This window comes from Rattus norvegicus, chromosome 10 (genome assembly GCF_036323735.1).
Source record: "Rattus norvegicus strain BN/NHsdMcwi chromosome 10, GRCr8, whole genome shotgun sequence".
In the NCBI taxonomy this organism is placed as follows: domain Eukaryota; kingdom Metazoa; phylum Chordata; class Mammalia; order Rodentia; family Muridae; genus Rattus; species Rattus norvegicus.
This window is the reverse complement of record NC_086028.1, coordinates 42,480,201-42,505,850: the sequence shown is the minus strand read 5'-3', so window position 1 is coordinate 42,505,850 and position 25,650 is coordinate 42,480,201. Positions and strand designations below refer to the sequence as shown.

The following is a 25,650-nucleotide window of genomic DNA, read 5'->3' as shown; positions in this document are numbered from 1 at the left end:
CACAAGCGCATCCACTGCTGGAGCATTTGCTTGGGGGTGCGGTGAGAGCTAAATACGGGGGTGCGCTAAGACAGGCATCTCCGCGGTACTGAATAACGGTCGCGTGCGAGCAATCGGTTTCCTGCGTCTGAACAACACCGAGTGCCTGCTGTCTGGCCACAGCTCCCAGGTCCACGGCGGGCCCCGAACTCGGCGTTGAGTGCGCGTGCTCAGATCTTGGCTTGTTTCGGCTGAGGGCCAGGAGGGAAGGTCTCTCCGGGGCCTTGAGCTGTGGCTGGAGATGAAGATGGAGATCCAGGGCGGACGCCTCCACCCGACATCAGGGTGAATATGGGGCCCCATTAGTCTCGGCTGTAAACACCGTGGCAGGAATTGCGAGGCCACGCGGGCCGTTCCGGACGCGAAGGAGTTAATAAAAGGTGTTTTATGGGCGCTAGGAAACGGCGGGGGAGGTGTGAGTTTCTCCCTGCTCGCGCCCCCCACCCTTTCTTTTTCTTTCCCTCTGCCACCCGCCGCCAGATCAAACAAGCCCGCGCTTTAACTAGACCAACACCTCGTCGTAATGAGCCGACCGGTGCTCCCCTCCCCCGGCCTCCGAGGCCCCTCCGGGACCCGCAGAAAGGAAACCCGAGGCTCGTTATGGTTTTCTTTCTCCTTTGGAAATTCTGGCCCGCGTGAGGACATGGAGCCAGGGAACAAACCTTCCTTAGACTCGAACCCAGGATTCTAGTTCAGGTCCTGATCACCAACTCTCTTAGGGGTCCCCGTTCCCGTTTCTATTTTTAGCATGGCAAAACATCCTAAGCTCGGGAAGAATGTGCACCCGCGTCCTCTTTCCTCACAGCCCCGGGGTGGAGAGGGTACCTAGCCTGGGTTACCTCCTCAGCACAACCTACACAACCAGGCTTTTCCGGGGACAACCAGGTTCAGCTGCCCCCAACCTTTAGGCTGAGGGGGTTAGACCCCTAAATGGAACTTCAGTTGCCTATGGTCCCATTCCCAGGTCCAGCAAGTGAGGACCAATGTTCATGAGGCACTAAATCCTGAGACTGACCGGGGTTTTCAAAGGCTTAATCACAACCCGCCCGCCCCTGGCCCTACCAAGGCCCAGCCCTAGAGTGAGAAAGGGACTGCGCAGCTTTAAGGTAAACCAGCCTCAGTCCGGGTTCCAGAATCATCCAGCTCTGTCCAGGGCCATGACTACAGAATCTCCTGGCTTCCCGTCCTTTTCAGCCTCCCACCTTAGCAAATATCTTCAGAGCCTGAGCTCTCCTCAGACCGGTGGTAGCAGCAGCCACGCTGAAGACAACTGAAGACCACCGGAGGCAGGCTAGCGACTGACTTAAATCATTCCATTAGGGTAGACTGGTTATGACTTAGCCTTTAGAACAACAGGATCGACAAGAGAATTCTCCTTGATGTGTGAAGGAACACCTCTGTGGACAACTATGTAGTGCCTGAATGATCCTTTCAGGTAAAAAAAAAAAAAGCATTCATATTTATTCTTCTACCTTTGCTGTTTTGTTTTTTATTTTTCCGTGTTTTTGTTTTGGTCTCACTCTATAGCCCAGGCTGGCCTCGAACTTGTCAATCCTCTTGCTTCAGCCTCCTGAATACTAGGGTTATAGACCTTGCTTTTTTTTTTTTAACCTTTATTTCTGACCTGAGAAAATAAAGACAAATTTTAACTTCCTTTGCTTTGTTCTATTTTTTAAAACTTTTTTTACACTGACCAAATATTGCCTTTTACATTAAAACTGCAACCTCATTCCCTTCAGTTACCAGTATACTTTCAATACAATTTCAATATTATACCCAAGCCACATTTTCAGTGTCTACCGTGCACTGAACCCTGTAGGTATAAATAATGAATAAGCAAGGGTCCAAACACGGATCGGAACCCAACACAACCCAAATATCGGTCTTGAAAGAGTTATTATTATAACTTCCACACTGAATACATCTTTTCTTACGTTTAAAAACAGCAACTAAAATTCACAAAGCGGGCTCCTCAAACCCTTAGCATACACAGAAGCCTGGCTCTCCCTAGAGATCAAGATTTAGGTAGTTCTGGGCTCAGACAGGTAACAGACAAAGACAGACAACAAAAGGTCATTAGGGCTGGGATCAGGGGCTGGGGATTTAGCTCAGTGGTAGAGCACTTACCTAGGAAGCACAAGGCCCTGGGTTCGGTCCCCAGCTGGGGGGGGGGGAGGGCTGGGATCAGGGTGAGGACATGGCTGTCTTCAGACACCAGGCTTTCCCTTATGCTTTGTAACACCTTCTGGCTGTGTGCCTGTGCCTGCACACTTCTGTGTATGTGTGTGTGTGTTTACCTAGGTAGCCAAAGTCAGTTTATTTCATCTGACTTCCCTTGCAATAGGGTAAAATAGGAGAAAGAAGGGGTTATACCTGTGAAGGGGTCTGGGACTCTGACCTCCTCCCAGACCCCTCTCTGCTGGAGGGAGAGGGCAGCTCCACTCCCAGGACCTCTCTTCTGTAGGTAACCTTCTGAGCCCAGGAGCCTCCTTCCCAGTATTCCATAAAGCAGCCGCTCAGTTCTTACACATGGGATCCCCACTCGCCTTTTCTGAGTTCTCCCACTTCTTAAGGAAAATGATTAATTCACTATTAGTGTGTGCGGGTGAGCGTGTGCAGGTGTGTGTGTGCACGCATGAGTGTGTGAACATGAGCATGGAGGTCAGAGGACAACCACATGGAGGCGTTTTTTTCTCTTCCCACCTTCCCCTGGGCTCCAGGGAACAGACTTAGGTGATCAAATGTGGAAGCCTGCTATACTACCTCACAGCCTGATCTGCTTCTACCTCTTTGAGCACAGTTGAGTCCCCAAAGCCTAGAAGGGAACCAGATAAGCATGAGGCTTCCTTGGGACAGACAGGGAAAGAGGAGCATGCAAGTCACTATTAGCTCAGGGCCACAAGGCCAGGGGGAAGCAGTAGGAACAGAAGGCAGCTGGGCCTACTTAGGATGCAGGGTCCTTTAGGAAAAGGCCAGAACACCTTCTCTCCACGCAACCCACAGTTAAACTATGGCCCAACAGAATCCTCATAAAAGAAACGAAACTTTGAAAAAAAAAAATCAGCTAGCCTCATTCTTAAATGAAAAGTGACTAGGGAGAAAAAATATGCATGTTCTAAAGGGTCTGAAGCCAACTCCTGATTTCAACCCAATTTGTTTGGGTAAAAAAGAAAACTTCTTTTTTTCAGCTGAGAGTTTTTACAGCTGAGCTCTCCCAACCCCATAAAAAACACGGTTTATGTGGGAAATAGTGAAAGACTCTTAACTCTAATACACATCGTCTAATGTAAGCAGACACAGGCACTATATAAAGCTCCTGCAGATGTTACTAAAACCAACAGAAATGCACATTTATCCCCCACAGAATGGACAGTGTGAGGCATCAGACCTCAGCCCACAAGCCCACATCCACTGTGCAGCCTGGCTGGGCCTCAGCTAGGGCTCCAGGCAGCCCACAGAAGGGGAAACTGAGACTCCACAGACAGAGAGGAGGAGCTTGCTCAAGTTCACGTGCAGGGTGTGTCTCACTTACTATCAGCTTCTATTCCTAATGCCGGCCAAGTCGCCTGCCATTTCTCTCTGTCTGTCTCTCTGTGTCTCTACATGCTTGTGTGCACGGTGCTGGGGCCAGAACCCAGGGCCCCCCACATGCCAGGCTGTGCTCTACTCCTGAGCCAGCTCCCCAGCAGCCCAGCTGAACCTCATTTTCCTTATCTACAAAAGGAGAAGAGTCATCTAAAGTGTCCCCGGGCCCTGTCCTGTAACTAGATCAGGACGGCATCGCATTAGCTGTTCTGTATAGCGAACTGGTTCCATTATTTGATTGAACCTGCCCACAGCCTACTTAATTGAGTTTGTTCACTTTGGAAAAACACAGACTTATTTCTAGCGGGCTTGTGTTTCATGGACTTGCCCAAGGGCACATGGCCAGAGAATGAATCCCAGGGTCAAGGACATTATACTCCATATAGTGAAGGTAAATGAAGGCTCACAGAAGGTAAACTGAGGCTTACATAAGGCTCTAGCATTCGAACAGAGGAAAGCGTCTGTCTAAGGCAGCACTGTTTAGTAGAAACTCTGTGCAAACCACAGAGGTGTTCCATATAGGGAATTAAAAATTGTAGCTATATTAAAAATAGTAAGAAAGGGGCTGGTGAGCTGGCTCAGTGGTTAAGAGCACTGACTGCTCTTCCAAAGGTCCTGAGTTCTATTCCCAGCAACCACATGGTGGCTCACAACCATCTGTAATGAGATCTGATGCCCTCTTCTGGTGTGTCTGAAGACAGCGACAGTGTACTCATATACATAAAATAAATAATTCTTAAAAAATAGAAAGAGAGGGGTTGGGGATTTAGCTCAGTGGTAGAGCGCTTGCCTAGCAAGCGCAAGGCCCTGGGTTCGGTCCCCAGCTCCAAAAAAAGAAAAAAAAAAATAGGAAGAGATAGGTCGGCCAGAAGGTTCAATGGCTAAAGGTGCTTGCTGCCGAGTTTGAGGACCTGAGTTCCAGGGATTAACTCCTTTACATGTGTGCCTGGCATTGTGCCTTCCCTACTGCGACACATGTGCACACAACACACACAACGAATAAACACATGTAATTAAAATTTTTCTTAAAATCATTTTTAAGCCTTCAAAAAATTATGTTATGTGTATGAGTGTATGCATGTATGTCTGTGTACCACATGCATGCCTCGTGCCTGAGGAAGCCAGAAAATGGTGTCAGACCCCATGGAACCAGAGTTACAGATGGTTGTGGGCCAAACACAGATACTTGAGAGCAACCAGTGCTCGTGACCACTGGGCTGTCTTTCCAGTGCTTACATTTTCATTTTAAAAAAGACTTAAGGGGTTGGGGATTTAGCTCAGTGGTAGAGCGCTTGCCTAGGAAGCGCAAGGCCCTGGGTTCAGTCCCCAGCTCTAAAAAAAAGAATCAAAAAAGACTTAAGGCTGGTTCTTTAATCCAAAAATAGGTAAAGGGGGGGGGCAGAGAGAGACACAGAGAAAGACAGAGAGGCAGAGAGACAGACACAGACACAGAGACAGAGAGAGACAGAGAGGCTTGTGCTAGAGAGACAGCTCAGTGATTAAGAGCCTTCTGGCCTTCAGGGGCACCAGGCACACATGCAGTACACATACATACATGCATCCAAACCACTTACACACATACAAATTAAAATAGTCAATCAGCAACACAGACTCTCAGTGATCATGTCAATCAGCCACCACTTTTTTTTTTGTTTGTTTTTAAACTGTTTACTGTAACTGATTGATTGTGATTGGATCTCTTGAGTAGTCCAGGCTAGCCTTGAACTCTCTGTGTATGAGAGGGTGACTTTGACTTCTGATCTTACTTCCCTCCCTTAGGTGCTAGGAACAGGTACGTGTCATCACAGTTAGTGCTAAGAACGGAACCCCGGGCTTCATGTATGCTAGGCCAGCACTCCACCAATCACGCTCACTCTTTAGCTCCTGAGTGCTTCTGATAGTGTTGCTTAAACCACCTGGATTTACCTGTGGCTTTGGATTCAGGAGTTCAGTCTTTTTTATTTGTTTGTTTGCTTTGTTTTGTTTACTAATTTATTTTTTGAGACTGTGTCTCACTGTGTAACTCAGATGATCTGGAACTATGTAGACCAGGCTGACCTTGAACTCACACAGATCCCCCTGCCTCTGCCTCATTGATGCTGGTATTAAAGGTATGTGTCAGCAAACAGGGCCAAGAATTTGACTGTTTACTCAATGGTGTAACTCTTAGGCTCAAGAGCTAAGGTTCAGACTCAGACAGGGTGTAGAGAGATTTAGGAGGGCAGGAATTGGGTAGTATGGTGTGGCATGTCCTGGGAAAGTCTTTCTGGTTCCAGATCAAGTCTAGTAAATCAGGAGCCCTCGGGCCAATCTTCTTCTAGCAGCTTGTCCTTGAATGTCTCAGATGTTCAGGGCCAGGGAGTGGTGGCACATGCCTTTAATCTTAGCACTACAGGTGGATCTTTTGTGAGTTCGAGGCCAGCCTGATCTACAGGGTGAGTTCCAGGACAGCCCAGGCTACACAGAGAAACCCTGTCTCAAAGAGGCAGTCTGGCCACCAGGGGGCGCTCTCTCCTTGGTCGGTCCGGGAGAAAAGAAAAAAATTTAAGCTGGTTGTGATGGCACACGCCTTTAATCCCAGCACTTGGAGGCAGAGGCAGGTGGATCTCTGTAAGTTCAAGGCCTGCCTGGCCTACAAATCGAGGTCCAAAAAAAAAAAAAAAAAAAAAAAGGTGGTGGCTGGCCGTATCTGTCTTCGTTTCAGGTTTCAGGCTAAAATGGATACAAGTCAGTGTTTTTGAAGCAGAATATCACACACTGAGGTCAAGAGAGAGGCCTGCTGGACTCTAGAGCATATATTCACAATGGCTTTCAGCTGGTTGGATGAGCTGTGCGCTGGTGTCTCAACTTTTCTTTTCTTTCTTTTTTTTTTTTTTTTTTTTTTTTTTTTTTGGTTCTTTTTTTTTAGGAGCTGGGGACCGAACCCAGGGCCTTGCGCTTCCTAGGCAAGCGCTCTACCACTGAGCTAAATCCCCAACCCCTCAACTTTTCTAAGTAAGAGCTGTCTTTCCATAGAATGGGAGACTAGCTCCGGGAGATGCTGCAAAGATCTGGGACGGGTGAATAATGCCTAGAAAACTGCCTGGCATTGAGAAGAGGTGGACAACGGCCATTAACATGGCTGCTGTGGTGGCTGGGATGAACAGTTTGGCTTGCTCAGAATTCCTGGGGCAAGGCAGAGTGGGGGTAGTGGTAGGCTACTCAGGCCTGAGAAGCGGTGGTGGTGTTTGAGAGTGTGTGTGCATGTGTGCATGTGTGCAAGTGGCGGGTAGAAGACTAGGCTGTGTGCCTTTGATCACCGGCCAGCTGCAAATCAAGGGCATGGGGCCAGAACTCTAACTCCCTTTCTGTCGTTGCTTGTCTGGGGCCTTGCCTGCATCAGTAACAGCAGGATTTGTGGCCCAGGCTGCCGCCGACCAAGGAGAGAACGCCCCCTGGTGGCCAGACTGCCTCTTCTGCGCCGTGAGTGCAGAAAAGTCCTCCCAAAATCTAAAAGGCTTTCTTGACAGAGCAGCACAGATAGATGGGAACCCTTGCTCTAAAAGCCTAGGAGATTCTGGGCACTGAGAGGAGACACAGCAGGCTTATTGAACCGGAAGTTCTGGGCCTGATGCCAATTTCCGAGATAACTCAGGGTCTGCAGTCTAAGATCACTTGGGCTTTCTAACCTGAAGACACTCAGAGACAAAATATGTCTGGGGCCCCTTACTTTGCAAAGTCCAAAATATAGGGCATACTTTCTACAAACAGAGGCCACTGAAGGCATGGCAGTCATGCAGTAATCGACCTACCTCCTGCTACCATTCTGCTGTACTGGGCTAATGGATGGCAGGGAGTATTTTCCGTAAGACTAAAGCTCTTACACTTCTTTCCTCTCTCTGACACGATCAACTTTCCTCTTCTCTGTGTGCTGAGGGTGGCATGGTGCATGTGAGAGGCCCACTACAAGATCCCAGGGAAGGACTTGAACTCTTGGTGAGTCTGTGTGACTGTCAGCATATACCTCAAGGTTCCATGGTTCTCTCTACCTTTTGGAAGGTTATCAAACAGACAGCTCTCCTCACTATCACTCCATGTCCAGCTTTGGAAATATTCCTAGGCAGAAATACAGATATGATATCAGCAACCAGGGAGAAAAACACCCTCAGCTGGGGATGGCTGCCAAGACACTGCTCAGGTTGAATTCAACCAAGTCCAACCTCATGTTATTTAGACAAATCCCTGGAGGGCCAGGGTCCTATCATCATGGTTTCCCTCAGTCCTCACTCGGGGGTGTCCAAGGTTTCACCTCTGGCAATTGCCCACTGAGGTGGTCAAGAGGGAGAATTGTTCTCCATCGAGATGTAAGCAATGTCTAACCTTCTTCCTAGAACCCGAAGACTAACCAAAGCATGACTTCACCAATCCACTCTGGGGGAACCAAGGAGTTTGCTGTGTTTCTGCACAGACCACAGTTAAGAGGTTGCACAGGTGCATGGGTGACCCCAAACAGGTGCACTGGAAAGACTTCACCCAGCAGGAATGATGGCTTCCCCACAGTTGCAATTGGTGGAACCCCTCTTTAGTTCAGTTCTCCCAGACTACAAACCCTGTTTTTTCCTGAGTCCCTTTAGGCCAAGTGCAATTAGGGTAGAATTGCACACAAATGGCTGGGAGGAGTGCTGGAACCTCAGGTGAAGGTCTAATGACCCTGCCCACACCTTCCTTCTCTGAAGGAGTGTCAACAGTCACCAGGCTCTGCCGATCCACAATGGCCTCTGACAATGAGGCATGGTCTGATGGAGATGGTGGCAGTTTTGCTCAGAGGCCTGCTCAGTATCGACTGTCAGGCATGTAAGGTGCTTAGCATCCAAGCTGGAACACAGTGAATGATGACCAATACATGACCAGCTGACAAGTTCCACTCTCCTCTTCCTCACTACCACTGTTCCACAGCACGGGATAAAAACCTACAGAGAGAGCGGGTTAATGGCCCTTTAGAAGACACAAGTGTTGCCCAGATTTAAGTCTGCATTGTTGCCCAGCAGTGGTGGCACAGACCTTTAATCCCAGCACTCGGGAGGCAGAGGCAGGGGGATCACTGAATTTGAGGCCAGCCTGTTTCTAGGACAGCTTGGTCTACAGAGAGAGAGAGAGAGAGAGAGAGAGGGAGAGAGAGAGAGAGAGAGAGAGAGAGAGAGAGAGAGAGAGTGAGTGTTAGTTCTAGGGCAGTCAGGGATACACAGGGAAATCCTGTCTCAAAAAACCCAACAGACAAAAATAACAAGCAGTGTTCTGGAGAGACCGTTTAGCAGGAAAGAGGCTTTGACTGCTCTTCCAGAGGGCCAGGCTTTGGTTCCAAGCACCCATGGTGGGTGGCTCACAGAGTCACCTATAACTCCAGTTCCAGGGCATCTGGCACCCTCTTCTGGCTTCCCTGGGTGTGCACACAGGTAGCATAATGTACATATAACCTACATATAAAGGTGTCTAATGTACATATATGTACATATAAAATTTAAAAATTGGCTTTGGACATTGGCAATATGGCCTAGTTGGTAGAGCGCTTGCCTAGAATTCATGGTGCTATGACTCGACTCCCAGAGCCCCATCAAACTGGAAGTGGTGGTACATGCCTAGATTCCCAGTACTTGGGAGGTACAGGCAGGAAGATTAGAAGTTCAAGGTCGGGGTTGGGGATTTAGCTCAGTGGTAGAGCACTTACCTAGGAAGCGCAAGGCCCTGGGTTCGGTCCCCAGCTCCGGAAAAAAAGAACCAAAAAAAAAAAAAAAAAAAAAAAGCTAAAAGTTCAAGGTCATCATCTGCTATGTCCACCTCTCTGGGGGTCCAACGACCCTTTCACAGGGGCTGCCTAAGACCATCCTGCACATCAGATACTTACACTATGATCATAACGGTAGCAAAATTGCAGTTATGAAGCAGCAATGAGAATGATTTTATGATTGGGGGTCACCACCGCATGAGGAACTGTATTGAAGGGTTGCATCGTTAGGAAGGTTGAGAACCGTAGGTCAAATGTTAATTAGGGCGCCCATACCTGGTGACCATTATACAGTTTAGAGAATACCCAGAAAGCACTAGGAAGCAGCCTACTCCCAAATCCACCAACCAGGCTTTTCTCACTTGGCATAGCGCTGGTAGCCATCCCTGGCTGCCTTTCCACGTGGTGCAGGGAAAGAAGCAACAGGCTATAGCCATTTAATAAACCTGTACTGACCTCCAGCTGTCAGGCTCCTTAGCAGAAGTGTGTTCCTGCACTGTCCCTCTCACTAACCTCTGAGGGTTTCATTAACCCCATTAACCGGGCAGGCATTTGTAGTCCTTTTCCCATTAACACTCTTGGGCTCTGGTAAGCTAAAACCTGGCCGGAAGGTTGGGTGTTCCTTGTTAACCTCCATTAGACCCTATTAAATTCCCTAACTAGAGTTGTAGTGGCTTCCTGGAATCCCTCATTAAAACTGAGCAAATCCCATGGAGGACGACCAGGGTGACCTAGGGCGGTGTGGCTTCGAAGCACAGCACTCCGGGTTCTTCGCTGTGGGGTTTGACGAGTGGAGCCAAATGAACCCTGGGTCCACTCCTGAAGTAGTTCTAACACCTCTTGTCCTTTGGGGGTGAGAGTGGGCAAGAGCCACAACCTCTGAGTGTCTTTACATCATTAATGGGAGCTGGTAACGGATCCTGCGTAGAGGACAACAGTGAGATGAGCTGAGTGGACGCCCACGAGATGCTGTGTGCTGTGCACAGTGGGCTTGACAGCTCAGAGGAAGAGCCCTATAAACTACGAAGAACTGTGTGGAAACAGCACTCAGCCCCCTGCATGCAGTGTCTTCCCACAAGCCCATCGGGCTCCCAGGCAGCCCACTCGGAACAGGTTATTTTGATGTCACTTTCCTAACTGCTGCCATGCAAGTGGCTCTTCTTTTCATCCTCTTCCTTTTTCCTTCTGTCATTCTCTTCCTTCTTTAATAGTGTACCATGTAGCCCAGGCTAGCCTCAAATTCGTTTTGTAGCTGAGGATGACCTTGAACTTCTAACCCTCCCGCCCCTGCTTTCCGATGGCTGGGAGGACAGGAGTGTGATCACATCCGTTTATGTTGTGCGAGGACCTCATATAGCTAAGCGAGCACTTCGTAGCCGGAGCCACATCTCCAGCCTCAGGCAGTCTTCCTTTTCTCTTTCATTCCTTGTTTCTTTCTTCCGGTGAAAGTCTCACTATACAGGCCCGGCTGGGTTAGAACTAAGTAGTCCAGGCTGGCCTGGAGCTCACAGAGGTCTGCCTACCCATGCTTCCCCAGTGCTAGGTTTAAAAACATGCACACTCCTTCCCTCCCTCTCTCCCTTCCCCTCCCCTTCCTTCCTTCCCCTCCACTCCCCTTCCTTCCTTTCATTCCTTCCTTCCCCTTCTTCCTTCCCTTTACCTTCCTTTCTTCCTTCCCCTCCTCTTCCCTCCTTTCCTTCCTTTTTCCCTTTCTTCCTTCCCTTACCTTCCTTCTTTCCCCTCTCCTTCCTTCTCTTCCTTTCCCCCCCACCCTTCCTTCCTTCCTTCCTTCCTTCCTTCCTTCCTTCCTTCCTTCCCTCCCTCCTTCCCTCCCCCATTTCTTTTTTTTTAAACATTTATTATATATACATCACACAGCTTTCTGCCTGCGTGTATGCGCCTGCAGGCCAGAAGAGGGCAGCAGATCTCATTACAGATGGTTGTGAGCCACCATGTGGTTGCTGGGAATTGAACTCAGGACCTCTGGAAGAGCAGTCAGTGCTCTTAACCGCTGAGCCATCTCTCTAGCATCCCTCCCCCATTTCTTATTTTTCTCTTTTACTCTCCTGCTTTTCTCCAATTTACTATGCAGCTAATACTGCCATTGAATGGACGACAGACCTGCTCCTCTACCTTCCAAGTGCTGGGATCATAAGAATGCCCTCCCACCTCTGGCTGGCCTTCTCATTCTGAGGCTGCTTGGACAGTGACATGGGAGGAGTGGACTTTGAAAACTTCTGTCAGTTGAGCTGGGTATGCTGGAGTGATGACCTCACACCCGTGGCCAGGGAGGTCACGGACCCTAAGGGAGAACCTGACACAATCGCTCTTCTAAGGGCATGGTATTAGTTGACTCCTAAGGATGTGTCCTCACACCCACAGATCCGAGCATCTTGCAGCCCTCATCAGAGAGGCTTCTCCTTTTAAGTAGATGGCAAGTAATACAAAATCCCAACAGAGAGGGGAACGGTGGGCTGAGGACCTACGGGCCTTTGATAATTGCTGGGAGAGGGAGAGTTGGTTTTAGTGAAGTGACAGCTTGGTAGGTGGACTGCAAGTCAGGGCAGACCCCACCCCCAAGGGGCAACATAAGTTGGATTTGCTAGAGAAAGAAAGAAAAACAACAAAATCTCAAAGTTGGAAGGGATGGGAAAGTGGGAAGAATGGATATAAGGGTTGGGGGGAGGGGCGAATATGTTCTAGATACATTGTATAGGGTTCCTGAAGAATTAATAAAAGCATTGTTAAAATTTATCTTAAAAGCAATCTTGTTAGTTACTCAGGACAGTCGTAATCTCAGCACTCAGAGGATATGACAAGGTAATGAATGGGGTTAAGAGTCCAGCCTGCGCTACATGAGACCTTGTCTCAAAAAACAGACAAAAAGAAAAGGAAAGCCACGGCCAGGTGTTACACCTCCATAATCCCAACACTCAGGAGGTAGAGGCAGGAGGATCATGTGTTGGAGGCTGGCCTGGACATAGCCAGACTGCAGTAAGAACAAACAGAACCCAACTGTCATTTACCTTCCTGGGCCTTCTGAAGACAGCGGTGTGGGCAAGGTACAGCATGCTGAGCCTGCCCGCAGTGCTGTAAGGCTGGGCAGGGGGTCTTAGTCCATGGGGCCTAAGGAACCTGCAGGCTTAAAGCTCAGTCATGGAGCCCCGGCTTCTCAGACTGTGGGATGTCTGTGTACGTGACCAGTTTGGGGACTGGCAATAGCAAATGTCAGTGCAGGAGGAGACACAACAGTTCACGAGCTGGTGAAGCAAAATTCTGATACTTTGGCATTGAGATAGTTACAGAAGGGTCTAGATTTCCACTTCTCTTATCATAAGATCTGTTCAATCTGTCCCCACAAGGCGGAGACAGAGGGAAGGGCCTGGACAGTCCTTTGCAGCCTGCCTCTCGGGGGGCATTCTAGTGGTAGTCTTCTAACCACTTCATCTGAGATTCTAGTCTTCTATGAGCTAAGGGACTGGGTACCTATTACCTCTCTCCAGTTGAGGGACACACAGGAGGACTAGGACTTGGGTCCATTCCACTGTGGTCCGAATGCCTCTGTCTGTACTGAGACTAAAGGTTTTGGGTATCTAAGGCTGTCACTAAAGCCAGTCATACAGTGCTGGGGCCCAGAAGCAGCTAGGTTCTGAGCACGAATTCAAAGGGAACCATGGAGTAGTCTCTTGCTCATTCAGATCATTTATTGAGAATAAGAGTCAGGCCATCTCATCTCTGTGACACTGCAACAGGAGTCACACACATGCTAAGGAAGAGTCCAGAGAATTGAGACCTTCAACAGTACAGAGCCACAGGCACAAAAATCAAAATACAAATGACCCATTCCCCCCCAAGTTTGGCAGGAAAACAAATACAGTCAGAGGCCTGGGATGGAAGGGCACTTACTTTTCAATAAGGCATTTACAAAGCAGATAAACCCCATTCCCCAAATACACGCTAATGGGCATTCCAGGCAGTAGAAAGCAGGCAAGAATGGAACGCAGGAGAAAGCAGAGGGAGGCTTTGTGTTCAGAGGCACCAGTGGAGGGAAACAACCCACTGGAGATGCTCTACTGTAAGCCCCAGGCCCACTCTGCCCACCTCGAACATCACAGTGACTTTTCTTTTACCCACCACAAACTGGAAGCAGTCTATAAGCCAATGAAACAACGGAAAGACACCCCAAAGGCACCATGCTCCCCGAGGCATGAGCCTGAGCTCCTCCCACCTCCAGTTTGACTGCTCTGCTTAGTTCAGTAGGGACCCAGAGCCAGTGCCATCAGAGACAGGGTGGAAGGCAGGAGTTGGGCAGAGCCTACTTTAATAAGGACAGAGAAGGAAGGCTAACGCTACACGCCACCGATGTTGGTTCAACCTCTGACTTCTCTGGGCCTACTCGTTATCAACAAAATTCACGCTCGAGAACGACACAACTGAGGTTTAAAGAGTGTAAGGTAAGTCTCATAATGTTCCAAATAACTACGGTTCTATGTTGGGTCACACTCATTGCTATCCTGGGGGCCTGGGAACTGTGGTGGGCATTGCCTGCTGGGGTTCTAAATACAGCTGGTCTGCCCCTCAGCTAGTCGTCTTGCTAAGCTTAGCAGTCCCTATCCTCACCTCAATTCTCCTGTAATTCTGCAGGTCAGTTTGTCCCGGGAGCCCAACTGCCCTTGAGGGGCTCCCAGGGATAAGCTCTGAGGCATGCCAGAGTAACTTACCTTAGATCGCCTGTCACAAGCACATGACTAGAGCGTGCAAACTAAGGCCACAAAGGCCCCTCCGTAAGATGTGACCTTGGCAAATCTCTCGAGACTTTATTTCCCCCATTCACTTAGAAAGACCACAGGAGAGCAACCTTGAGTGACCTTGACACCGAGACACAGGGTACCTTCAGCTTTTGGGGTAATGTCCACATGGGATCCAGAGGGAACAAGTTCTTGGCAGCCTTGGGACCTTAGACTGCAGGCAAAGCCATGTGCTGTTTAGAACCCTCCAGCTGGAGTTTCCCCTCAAAGGTGCCACAGGTTTTGTGTGGCCAGCAAGGGACTGAAGCCTCCATTGACTTGGATTCTTGTTAGCAGGCCTGCTGGCAACTTTGGCATGAGTGAGGGCTGAGGGGTTTCTCCAACATCTCCAACAAGGAACCAAGACCAATAGACCAATACTTAGGGGTAAGGGGGCTAAAAACACCACACTGTATCCAGCTGTTCCCTCCTGCAATAAAGATAAAATGTGTGGGACAATGCTAAGACTGGGTTCTTTGCCCGATGAGAGACTCTGTCCACATGGCCCCAAAATTAGAGAGCTTAGAAAAGCCAGAAGCTAACACCAGAACAGTCTTCCCTAGGAGGTAGTGAGCTCTTTGTCCTTAGAGGTGGCCAAGTGCAGACTGCTTCTTGGCTGGGATGATATAGGCAGAATGTCAGCACCAATGGAGAAGCTGGACGGGAGGACTCAAGACTCCAACCTTTTGGATCTCATCATACCACAGAAAGCCTTCAGATGGTATTGACGAGGCAGCTTTCTTTGGGACTATGCCAGGGACCACCTGCTGCAGCGGACAAGCTACCCTACCACCACATACCAGGCAGCCACTAGGTAAAATACTAGCAGGAAGTATGTACACGCACACACATGCACAACCTCTACCTGCAACATTAAGGTTTGCTCTCTGAAAGGCTATTGTGAGTACAGCTACCCATGGCAGAAACATGCAGTACAGAGAAGCCACGTTCCTGGAGTCACGACCCCCACCTGGAATTTTGGTTTGCCATCTCTTTTTCAATTCCACGAAATGAGAAATCTGCCCACTGTGTTGTAAAAATTTTCAAACCCCAAATGAAAGGCAGGCTATGGAGGTCTTCTTGTGATCCCCTCAGAGTGAGTGGAAGAACTACAGCCTGGATCAAAGACAAGAAGCCATACTACTTCTGGGGTTGAAATTTCAGTTCTGCCCAGGAACACCAACCAAGTAGAGAGACCGTACTGAGCCATCACAGGTGTGTGTGTGTGTGTGTGTGTGTGTGTGTGTGTGTGTGTGTGTGTGTGTGAGGGAGGAAGGCATGGACAGGTGATATGACAGGCAGTCAAGACAAGCACTGCTCTCACTAAACCCTGATGCTCTCCAAGTCAGGCCTGGGCCCTTCTGGAAGGCAGCAGGCTCTTACCCATTGCTCTGATGACACAGCACACTTCTGAACATGTTCATAGCTTTGCCTTTTCCCTCAGCCGCTCTGTTTTGAAAGGCTGAAAAAGATAGCCCTGGCCTCTACTTCTCCTCATCCGAGGACGAGGACTCTGAGGTGGCATCTGGCTGGAGGGCAGGTATTCCCCAACTTGGATCTGGACATAGAACATGGGAGAGATGGAGCCTAACGCCACATCTTGCACAGAAATCAGCCTCTCCACAGGAAACTAGACTTTATATAAAGAAACAGTCACATAACTTACATTCCTACGGTTTTGGTTTAAGTATTAGAAAGCTAATTTCCTTGTTTGATAAGACACTGACATTTCCACAGGGCCAGTTAAGTCAAGGCTCCATTTGCCCTCAGACAGCAGCTTCTCCTGGGCTCGCCTGTTGTCTCCATCAGTGGTAGGAAGGAGACTGGGGACTGCATTTTGAGTCCTGCTGGGAGCCTGGCCACAATGGAACACACCATGTGCTAGTAACCCTAGGGGCCCCTGTTCCCACTCCACAGAAGCGTGATACTCTGCTCCATAGAAGGAAACCTTCACACGTTCCTCTACTTGCTCAGTGCAGGGTTAGTTCTGATCTCTGAGGTGGCATCAGGCAAGCCATCTGGGAGACATTAAAACTGTCGGGCCAGGCCTCTGTTCTCCTGTTAGGGTGTAAGAAAAACTCAGAACTGAAGTGGAATAGGGAAATGAGACATTTGGCCCAATACATACAGGATGGTTAGAAATTAGGAATTTTTTTCTTATCCTCCTACACGCACCCTTTGTCCCACAAACTGACTGGAAATTCTACACAAGTCTTTGGATATGAGAGCTTTGCTTTCCCAGGGTGCTTCTGCTTCTAACAGAACTAGATAGAAGGGTCTGATTTGAACATTGACAAAATTTAATACTTAAAAAAATTACCTTAGCAAGCATTCTCCCCAAAAGGAGGCAGATTCTGAGTTTTTCACTTGAACATCAGGTGGCAGTGACTTTTCAGAATCTCAGAATCTCCTGTCTCACAGGGCCAAGTTGCCAAGTCCAGCCACACTGTCTTTCCAGAGCTGGGCTTCAGAGCAGGAGTCACAGGGACTTAGGCAGATGTCCTGCAGGTTTATACTGAAGAAGAGCCCAGACACTGTCTCTGCCCATCAGAGCACTTATTGCCAGAAGCATAGGGCACGGTATACTCCTCACTCTGGGTAAAATGCAAAAGACCGTATCCTTACAGAAGGATATGGCTTTGTTTACATTTAAAAAAAATCACTAAGAGTGTGTGTGTGTGTGTGTGTGTGTGTGTGTGTGTGTGAGAGAGAGAGAGAGAGAGAGGGAGAGAGAGAGAGAGAGAGAACAGTCCGCTACATGGCCAGGAACTGAACTTAGGTCATTAGGCTTGGCAGCAAGTGCCTTTGCCTGATGAGCCATCCTCAGGTTTATTGTTTTGCTTCTGAGACAGGTCTTTAGCCCAGGTTACCCTTGAGCTCACTATCTTTTTGTCTTGCTCTCCTGAGCGGTGGGACTGAAGCATGCACATCATGGCCAGCCTGTGATGTCTTTGTGTCAATTCTGGAATCACAACAGACAGTTCTGAAGTGCAGCTGTCCAGAGATCCTGGCTTACCTGGACTCCTTGTGGAGGGGCAGGGGGTCCTCCACGTCTAGTGGTTAAGCAGAGAGCAACGCACAGGACAGGTCTCAGTGGTGGGAGGAGCAAAGTAGAAGCTGCATAGCTGTGACAGCTCTTGGCCAACACACACAGAGTGCCCACTGTGTACAGGCCACAGGGCAAGTTGGGGACTAGTGTCACACTGAATGGTAGTAAATGGTAAACTTGCAATAAAGTGGCAAGCCTCTGTCCCCAGTGGCAAGGGTCAGTCCAAACATGGGCCTAGTCGGTAATTCCACTGTCACTGAGCCATGCTGCCAGGGCTGGGCCTTGCTTGTGGCAGCCTGGTACTGCATGGTGACTGCCAAAATGCATGTTACCCAGCATTTCTAGAACTGATTTAAAGCTTTGCTGAACACTCTAGACATAAGTTTTAAATTCCTTTTATAACACTGTTTTTTTTCCAGTCTGAGCGGATATCTCACAATCTTCCTATAGACATGCTGACTGTAAGAATATAACCCTCCTGACAGAGACATTTACAGTGTCCATCATTCAAACTTTATTTACAGTAGATACGAACAGTCCTTATTGGCTGAGACGTTGCAGGGGCCACCTGTCATCAAGCAGTGCATGGCTGTCCTCTCATCAGGGCTTCCACCTCACTGGGCGGCTGCACCTCACTCAAGCTGCTTGCTGCCCTCTGGCTTCTGGTCCAGTCTGCTCCTGTTACTCTTCACCATGTAGATGAAATAGGCAAGCGTCTCTTTCTCATTCACTGGTATGTTCCTGAAGTGTCGGCTCACAGTCTACACAGGAGGAAAGACCAAAGTCCCTTAAGCTATGTGCAAACCGGGCCTACATCCTAGCCTCTGCAGAGAGGGCACAGGAGTTGTTTTCAGAAGCGACTGCCTGGCACTCAGACTTGCCGAGGAGCTGCGGGATGTGGTGGGCCCTTGCTCCAGAGCTTAGCTGCTTTTCCCCAGGCTACCAAAAGTGTACCACTGCAGCCCAGGAGGGCACCAAGGTGTGGTTGCACTTCAGCAGCATCGAGCCATCCCTGGCATGGCTTCAGCCACCCTGTGGTGTAAGGAGGCTGAGACTTCCTTGGTTGGCCAATTGCCACCAAGCCTTTCAGGCTCTGGAAGTAGACCAAAAAAAAAAAAAAAAAAAAAAAAAAAGGCTTTAAAAATCGTGTCAAGCTGGGTGTGGTGTTGAATGCATGTGATCCCAGCACTCAGGAGGCCAGAGAGGTCAGGAGTCCAAGACCAGCCTCAGCTGTCTTGATGACAACACACACACACACACACGCACACGCACACGCACACACACGCACACACTTGCAACAAAACAAAATAAAAACCACCCCAAAATGTCGGATGAACAGTTGAAACAGATGTGTCTGGCCCCAAGAATTGCTGCACATGGGCCAGCTGCTCCTGGGAATGTGTGCCAGTATAACGGGGCTCACTGCTCATGCCCTGATTCTGCTTTTCTTGTCTTAGCCCTGGAGAAACACTCCGCCTCCTCTTTCCACGCTTTGTACTGGCAACGGTTAGGCAGCAAAGCTGTGCTGCCGTTGGACCTCTGCGCAGGTGAGGGAAAGGCTGAGGAGTGAAGACATCAGACAGAGCCCAAAGCAAGTGGGCGGGCGGCAGCTTTTCAGCAGACCACCGCACGGATGGAGGTGGTCAGGGCAGAAAAAGACTTGGAAATAATAAACCTTGGGTTGTGTTTTTCTTTCTCTGCCTCTCCAATTCTTTACAACAAAAGGCTGGAGAATCAAGAGGGATGAGGAAGCCAAGTGCACATCATGTGTCTACGAGGGAAGCTGAGGCCAAAAGCACTGCTAGACCACACACGAGAGGGAAAGGAGAGTCGCTAATGCTGACTCGCTGTCACAGACGAAAAAATAAGGTAAAGACTCCACGAAGAATGTTCTTGGATGCCACAAATTATGTAAGAAAAGACTTCTGTTAACATCAGAGGTCAAGAAAGTGTGGGGATGGGGGGGGACGACCTGGAGGTTAAAGGGAAAGATCACTAGTAGATGATTTGTCATATAAAGAACCCTGGATTTGCTCTTCATTGCCCAAAAGAAAATCAAGCCCTAAACCTAAAGACCCAGTGGATAATCACACTCACACACCTATAAGGACTGATTATCAGCAGTCCTCAGGCTGCCGTGTGACTTTTAAAGCAAGTCCATCCCTCTCTGTGCATGACTTCCTTTGGGAAATAGGACTTTCTATTCCACGTGGAGAGCTCTAGATGACCTGTGGGAGGGGTAGCTGGAACACAGGAGTGTAGGCCGGGCCTCTCTGATTCACCCACCTACCTCTGCTAGCTGGGCCTTGTTGAAGCCGGGTCTGGTCTGCAGCTTGTAGTGCCGTTTGTAGCGTCGGAGAGTGTTCACCTGTAGCTGGAACAGATCAACCTGGAAACCAGCGGGGAGAGTTATGTCTGGGCCCACCCTGCCTGGCCTGCCCTAGGGGGGCTAGGAGGAAGGAAGTGGGAGACACTGTCCACCAAGGACTAGGGAGGCCAAAGGCAGGTGTGGAGAGGGAGGCTGAGGCAGGAGAGAAGCAGTAGTGGAGAGGCAGTGAGGAGGAGAGAGAAGGGGGATGATTCTGAGCGTGGATACCTGGAGCAAAGGTAGGGCTGGGGCAGCATGTCCAGGGTTGGGGTGCAGGTTCTTCAGGGAGGAGCTGGATGGGCTGGAGGGGAATGGGGAGCTGCAGCACGGACCCTCTGGTGAGCAGACAGAGCTGAGCCCTGCCGCAGCTAGGGCTAAAGGACACCAGGGCATCTAGGAAGGCCAGCTCGGGGACACTGGAGGAGATAAGCTAGAGTGTGGCTGGGCAGAGCTCACAGGAACAGAGGTGCTCAGCCTCAGATGTCGCCTTCCTGAAAGGCTGCACGGTGACCCACCGGCAGGTCAGGGCTGGCCTGGCATCTCTGCAGATAGCTGGATAAGGGACAAGAAGGGCTCCTATCTCTGGGTTCAGCTAACCTAGGAAGGGAGTAATCTACCTAATCATGAAATACGGGAGTTCAGAAACATGGGTTGCCTTTACCTGCCTCCAAGAGAAGCTCCTGACTCAGGCAAGTGAAACTCATTTGAAGAAAAAGCAAAAAAGAATGGCCAATATGAGGGTCTAGAATCCTCCATTCATCTCAAAACATTCTAAGAAAACTTTTCTAAAATGCTCGGTCAAAGGGATTCAGAAACCGAATGTATCTTTACGAAAGAACAGCAACACTACAGGCAAAAGATATTGGAAAGTTAAGGCTGGGGAAGGGACAGGGAGGGGTTTGAGGACATGGCTGAGTTCCACAGGCCTCTCCACAGCTGCAGACCAAGACCTCCCTAGTTCTCCTCCCAGCCAGGGAGTGTGCTCAGGCAGGGTAATGATGCACCAGATGCTCAGTGCACCCTGGGCTTCGTTCCTCTTTCATGGGGCCCGAGCGGGCACACTTTGGAAAGAAACCCAGCTAACCTTCCTGGAGGCTCCCTTAGTGCACACGGGGACCTTCTGGGTGAGAAGCTGGGGTTCATGGTCTTGTGCAGTGCTCTTTAACTCAGGGGCACATCCCAAAGGACATGTGGCAATGTATGTAGGACATGTTTGCACTGACACAACTCAATGATGTCACTGGCTTCTCTGAGTGGGGCTGGGGGGTGCTGCTGCTGAGCCTATCATACTCAAGATGTGCCCCTCCCCTCAAATGCCAACTTTCTGCACAGGATAAATGGCTGCAGTGTGTTTTTGGGGACAAGCTGGTAACACTGACAAGAGACAGGTCAGAGAAGGCGGCAAGAGATGTCTAGATCACAAACTGAGCATTAATTTAAGGGCAAGAACAGGGTGTTAAAAGAGGCAACATCATGTTAAGGCACTGGTTGGGCTCAAAGGCAAAGCCCTGCAGTCTACTACAAAGAAGACCAGCAAAGCCTCTAGGACTACCTGGGACTTGGAGTCTAGGCGAGCCTGTAGAGGGATGGGCAAGCAGGCAGAGCAGCTGATCACCAACCTTTCCCAGTCAATGTTACTGAAAGTCTAGAGAACTCTTTTCAAACACGCCAGCAGCAAGGCGACAAAAGATGACTGATTAGTTCAGAAAACACAATAGCCAGGGAGAAGGCTGAAGTCTGAACCCACTATTCTTATTCTCTGGCTAGGAGGGAGGCTTGGCAACGAGCTATTCTCCCTGCTCTCTCTACCAGCACTCTGGCCGGCTTTTACCTCAGGAATGTCGGCATCATGCTCAGGGGAATCTCCGCCATCATCACTTGTCTTCCTCTTCCTTTTATTTCGGACGCTCTGGATGAAATTTTTGTGGAAGTCGCAGATGTACAGGTGCCTTACCTGGTTGGAAGAAACCTAAAGTCAGTGTTATCAACCCCATGGAACCTATGAAACCATGAGCCTTCTCTTTTGGCCAGGTACTAGAGAGAGATGGATGAGTGAAAGGCAGGCCACAGCTTACAACCATACTACTACAGGCTGCAGAAGAAGTAGAGGGCTGGCAGTACAGCTCAGTGGAAAGTACGTGCCCAACTTGAATAGCCCCCCACCCCCACATACACCAATACCACAGTGCATTAGCATCCAAACTTCTACAGTATGGAGAAGGTGGCTGCAGCTGGGCGAGGGCTGGCTTTACAGGCACAGGAGGAATTATGAACTTGCAGTGGGCAGAGATGGGGCCGCAGGATGGTGGCTGGTACTCCCACCGCCTACTAGTACTGTAGGCTAACACTGGAACACTTGACCCCAGCTCCTTCACATCTGGCCCACAAAGGAGCACCACATAAAAGAGAGTGGGTATCACCCTGGTTTTCTAATAAACACCAGAGTATATTAGTAAAGGTGCCAACAACAGCTCAGATGTGAAGAACATGTTTTTATCTAAGGAAGTAGGTAGCACAGCTGCCTGGAGGGACCATTTGAAGTCCCTGCAGGACCCAGTGCCTATGTAAATGGCCCTGGGTAGGGACAGATGGAGCACAAATGTTCTGGGGAGACATCTGAACTGGAGTTTAGTCCTTAAATCCTCAAAGATAAAAGTAAGTTGACAGGAAGTCACCATCAATGAATTCAGGCTGTTTTGTGGAGGGGAAAAACGAAAACTGTTTAACCGGGTGGTTATCAGTTTGTGTGGCTGGATTGGTGAGTCATCCGGAGTTTAAACTGGGATGCTGTCTTGTGCACAACAGGCGCTCAGTAAGTGCTGAGGCACCAAGGTAGGCGCTCTCATATCTGAAAACGGCTTTTGCTGGAAAGCCACCTCTTACAAGGTCACAGATTGGGATGGCTTTGGCCAGATTCCACTCTAGCAGTGAACTTTCGGACATGGCATATGCCACTATCCTAAAGAGTAACACAGGAGAAACGAGACTACAGAACACGCGTCCCCTGTCCCATTCCTGCAGCTGGCACCTGGATTGACAGTGTAAGGAGCAAGTGCCTCTTGAGGGAGCAAGCTGCTTCCTACAAGCATAGTGGTAAACTGGGGAGAGAAGCAGAATGGGGTGTTTATAAGCTTAGATAGGAGGATGTCAGACCCAGAGCAGGGAGGTGGGTGACCCCAGGCTCCTGAAGCCTTCTTCCTTTATGATTCCTAACTCCACTCTCCAGAAGCGAAGGAGAAATATGCCAGTTGCAGGTTGGTTATGTATAGGACTACAGAGGCAGCCAGTGTCCACCTGAAGAGTTGCAGTGTCTTATTTTAAAAGGGCTTTTGCTAGATCCTTTTACAAGACAGCTATTCTCTGCCCTTAACCATGCTCAAGTCTAAACTGCTTTTCAGCAATCTCAGGGCTCTGCTGCCTTTGTGGTTGGGGTGGGGCCAGGAGGGCGGGAGCAAAGGCTCGCTGTGGTTGTCTTTTTTTTTTTTTTTCCTTTCCTGTTTCACTTGCTACAATAGCTAGAAATTCTTGTAACACAGCACTTCCTTGGGATTGAATTCCTGCCCAAGTCTGTGGAATGAAATAGAAACTCTTTCAGCAATAATAACTCTATACCACCAACTTGAAATGGACTGAGGCTGCATGTCTAACCACAAGCCTTCCCAAGTACTGACTGCCTTTGGGGATGCTACTGCAGGGTGTGTGTGGGGGGCTTTTTTCCAGATGATGATGATGAGGAGGAGGAGGAGGAGGAGGAGGAGGGGAGAGAGAGAGAGAGAGAGAGAGAGAGAGAGAGAGAGAGAGAGTGAGTGTGTGTGAGATGCTCAACTGCTCAACACTGTTCCCATAGGTTCCCCATGGGTTGAGGGGATAAATGGAGTCTTTACTGCAAGAACAAAGCCATCCAGATGTAAGGACTCCTTAAGGATAACCGCCAGCAGCCCACATAGGAGGCAGGTACCGTTTCCATGTGGATAAATCATCGACGGTCTCAAGTTCCCTTTCACTCCCATATGTGATTAGCAAGGGACACCTGAGTGTTTAGCCAGGTTTTGCTTGAGTAATTTCATTCATTCATTCATTCATTCATTCATTCATTTGTTCACTCATTTATTTATTGACAGACATCTGTAAAAAAGAAAGTCTTGGGGCTGGGGATTTAGCTCAGTGGTAGAGCGCTTACCTAGGAAGCGCAAGGCTCTGGGTTCGGTTCCCAGCTCCGAAAAAAAAAAAAAAAAAACCAAAAAAAAAAAAAAAAAAGAAAAAAAGAAAGTCTCAATCATTTAAAAAAAAAAAACAAACAAAAAACCACGATTCCAAAAGAGCTGGACTATACTGGTTAACTAAATAAAACTGAGTGTGCAAGAGAAGAGTCTAGAAGAAAGGATGGTGATTTTATTTATTATAGAGGAATGGAACTTGGGTGTAGGGTTTGGAAGCATGCCAGGTGATAAATGGGTTTAGGAAATTAGCCAACTTTTAAGTGCAGTGTGCTCTTGGAGCCATTGCTTCCTACCCCCAGCCTCAGTTTCTGCCACATCCGAAGTGTAAAGATGGGCTCCCCTGTCCGCTAACAAGCAACGTCTGATTTCCCCTAACCGTTGAACAGTAATTATTCAAGCTCCCTGAATATTCAAAGTTCCTTAACTCAGTCTCAATTCCTAACCTGGAAGTTGCCACTCAGGGCTTGCAGCAACAGATGTCAAACTGAAAAGTTCTTAACCGGTTAGCAGTAGGCACATCTTCAGAACCGTTAACAGAGTAGGTGAAATCGGGAAGTTTCTTATAATTAGCCACAAGGCATAGGGCAATCCCATTCCATTTTAAATGTGTACCTCTCCACCTCTATCGGTAATACCAAAGATGCTAACCCCCTCAAGAAAACTGATTCCCCGCCCCCTCCAATCATATCCACAGCAAGTCGTTTAAGACCTGGCCTTGGCCTTATTTCTGCCACATCTCAGAAAAACTCATTCGCTGCCAGCGAAGCGGGCTCTATGCTGCGCTGCAGAGACGGAGGCCGCGGGAGACAGGAAAGTCGCAGCCACCTTGCTAGTGTCTGAAAGAGCGACAAGGTCCCTGGAGAGAGGACGAAGTTGGAGAAATCCTTCAGGTCCCCTCATCGCCCCTTCTGCCCAATTCTTGCAAAAGTAACCCACCTCTCTCTGCTCGATACTATTCGGCGCAACAGTGACAGCTGGAAGCTGCTGTCGCTTTCCCAGGCAGGGAGAGTGTGCCAAGCCCTCCTCGGTTTCTCAGCCCACCCTCGGTGATGCGGGCAGCGTCGCGGAGCACCGAGCGGCCTCCACGAACCTGAGTCCCCTGTTTTGCACAGACTGCGCGGCGAGGCCCAACGCGCGGAGCGTCCCCAGGGTCCCTTCCCGCGGCCCTGCACTGCGCCCCGAGACTCACGCTCTTGTCTATGTCCAGCTTGAGTTTCTTCTGCGAGATGCTTTTCTGCACCCTCTTGCTGAAGGAGGCGTTGCCCGCGGGCCGGACGCAGCGCTCGCCGTCCGCGATGAGGCAGCAGCTCTGGCCGTAGCCCGGGGCGGCGGCGGGGGCGGCAGGGGGCCCTTCGCGGCTGTCCTCCTCCGTGCTGAAGCCGTTCATCTCCCCGCCCCGACCCGGCCCCTCCGGGGGAGGGCCCCTGTAGGCCACTCCGCGGCTGCTAGCCCCGCGGGGCAGCTCTCCGCCAGCCCCGCGCCCGGGTCCCACGGTGCGCCCCGGGTCAGGCGCGCTCTGAGCTCCGCGAGGCCCGGTTGCTCTGTGCTCCTGCAGCCCGGGCCCCGGAGGGGATGCGCACACCGAGGTTCCGGCCCGGACTCGCGAGGCTCCCCCGGGATCCGGGCCCGGCCGCCCTGGGGCTCCCGAGGCCCCCGCCGGCTCCCGCCTGCTCCGCGCCGCGCGGCAAAGTCTCCACCCCGCAGCTCCCCGCGCGGGGGCCCGGCCTCGAACCCGCCGTGTCCGGGCCCCGCGGTGCGCTCGGCCCGCCCCAGCGCCTGGCCGCTCGGCGGCGCCCCGAGTCCCCGCGGCAGCCCCTGGGCCGCCCCGGCCGCCGCCCGCC

The 25,650-nt window shown here is 49.9% G+C and overlaps 1 protein-coding gene across 1 annotated transcript; it reads right to left on the bottom strand.

The window, feature by feature from the left end:
* Positions 1-17,711: 17,711 nt before the first annotated feature.
* Sap30l (SAP30-like) lies at positions 17,712-25,650 on the bottom strand. The gene is made up of 4 exons (NM_001398798.1): positions 24,999-25,650; positions 21,421-21,543; positions 19,512-19,610; positions 17,712-17,982 (listed from the first exon to the last, which is right to left on the bottom strand). The coding sequence occupies exons 1-4, from the start codon at positions 25,194-25,196 to the stop codon at positions 17,854-17,856; spliced, it is 549 nt and encodes a 182-aa protein (NP_001385727.1). The 5' UTR covers positions 25,197-25,650; the 3' UTR covers positions 17,712-17,853.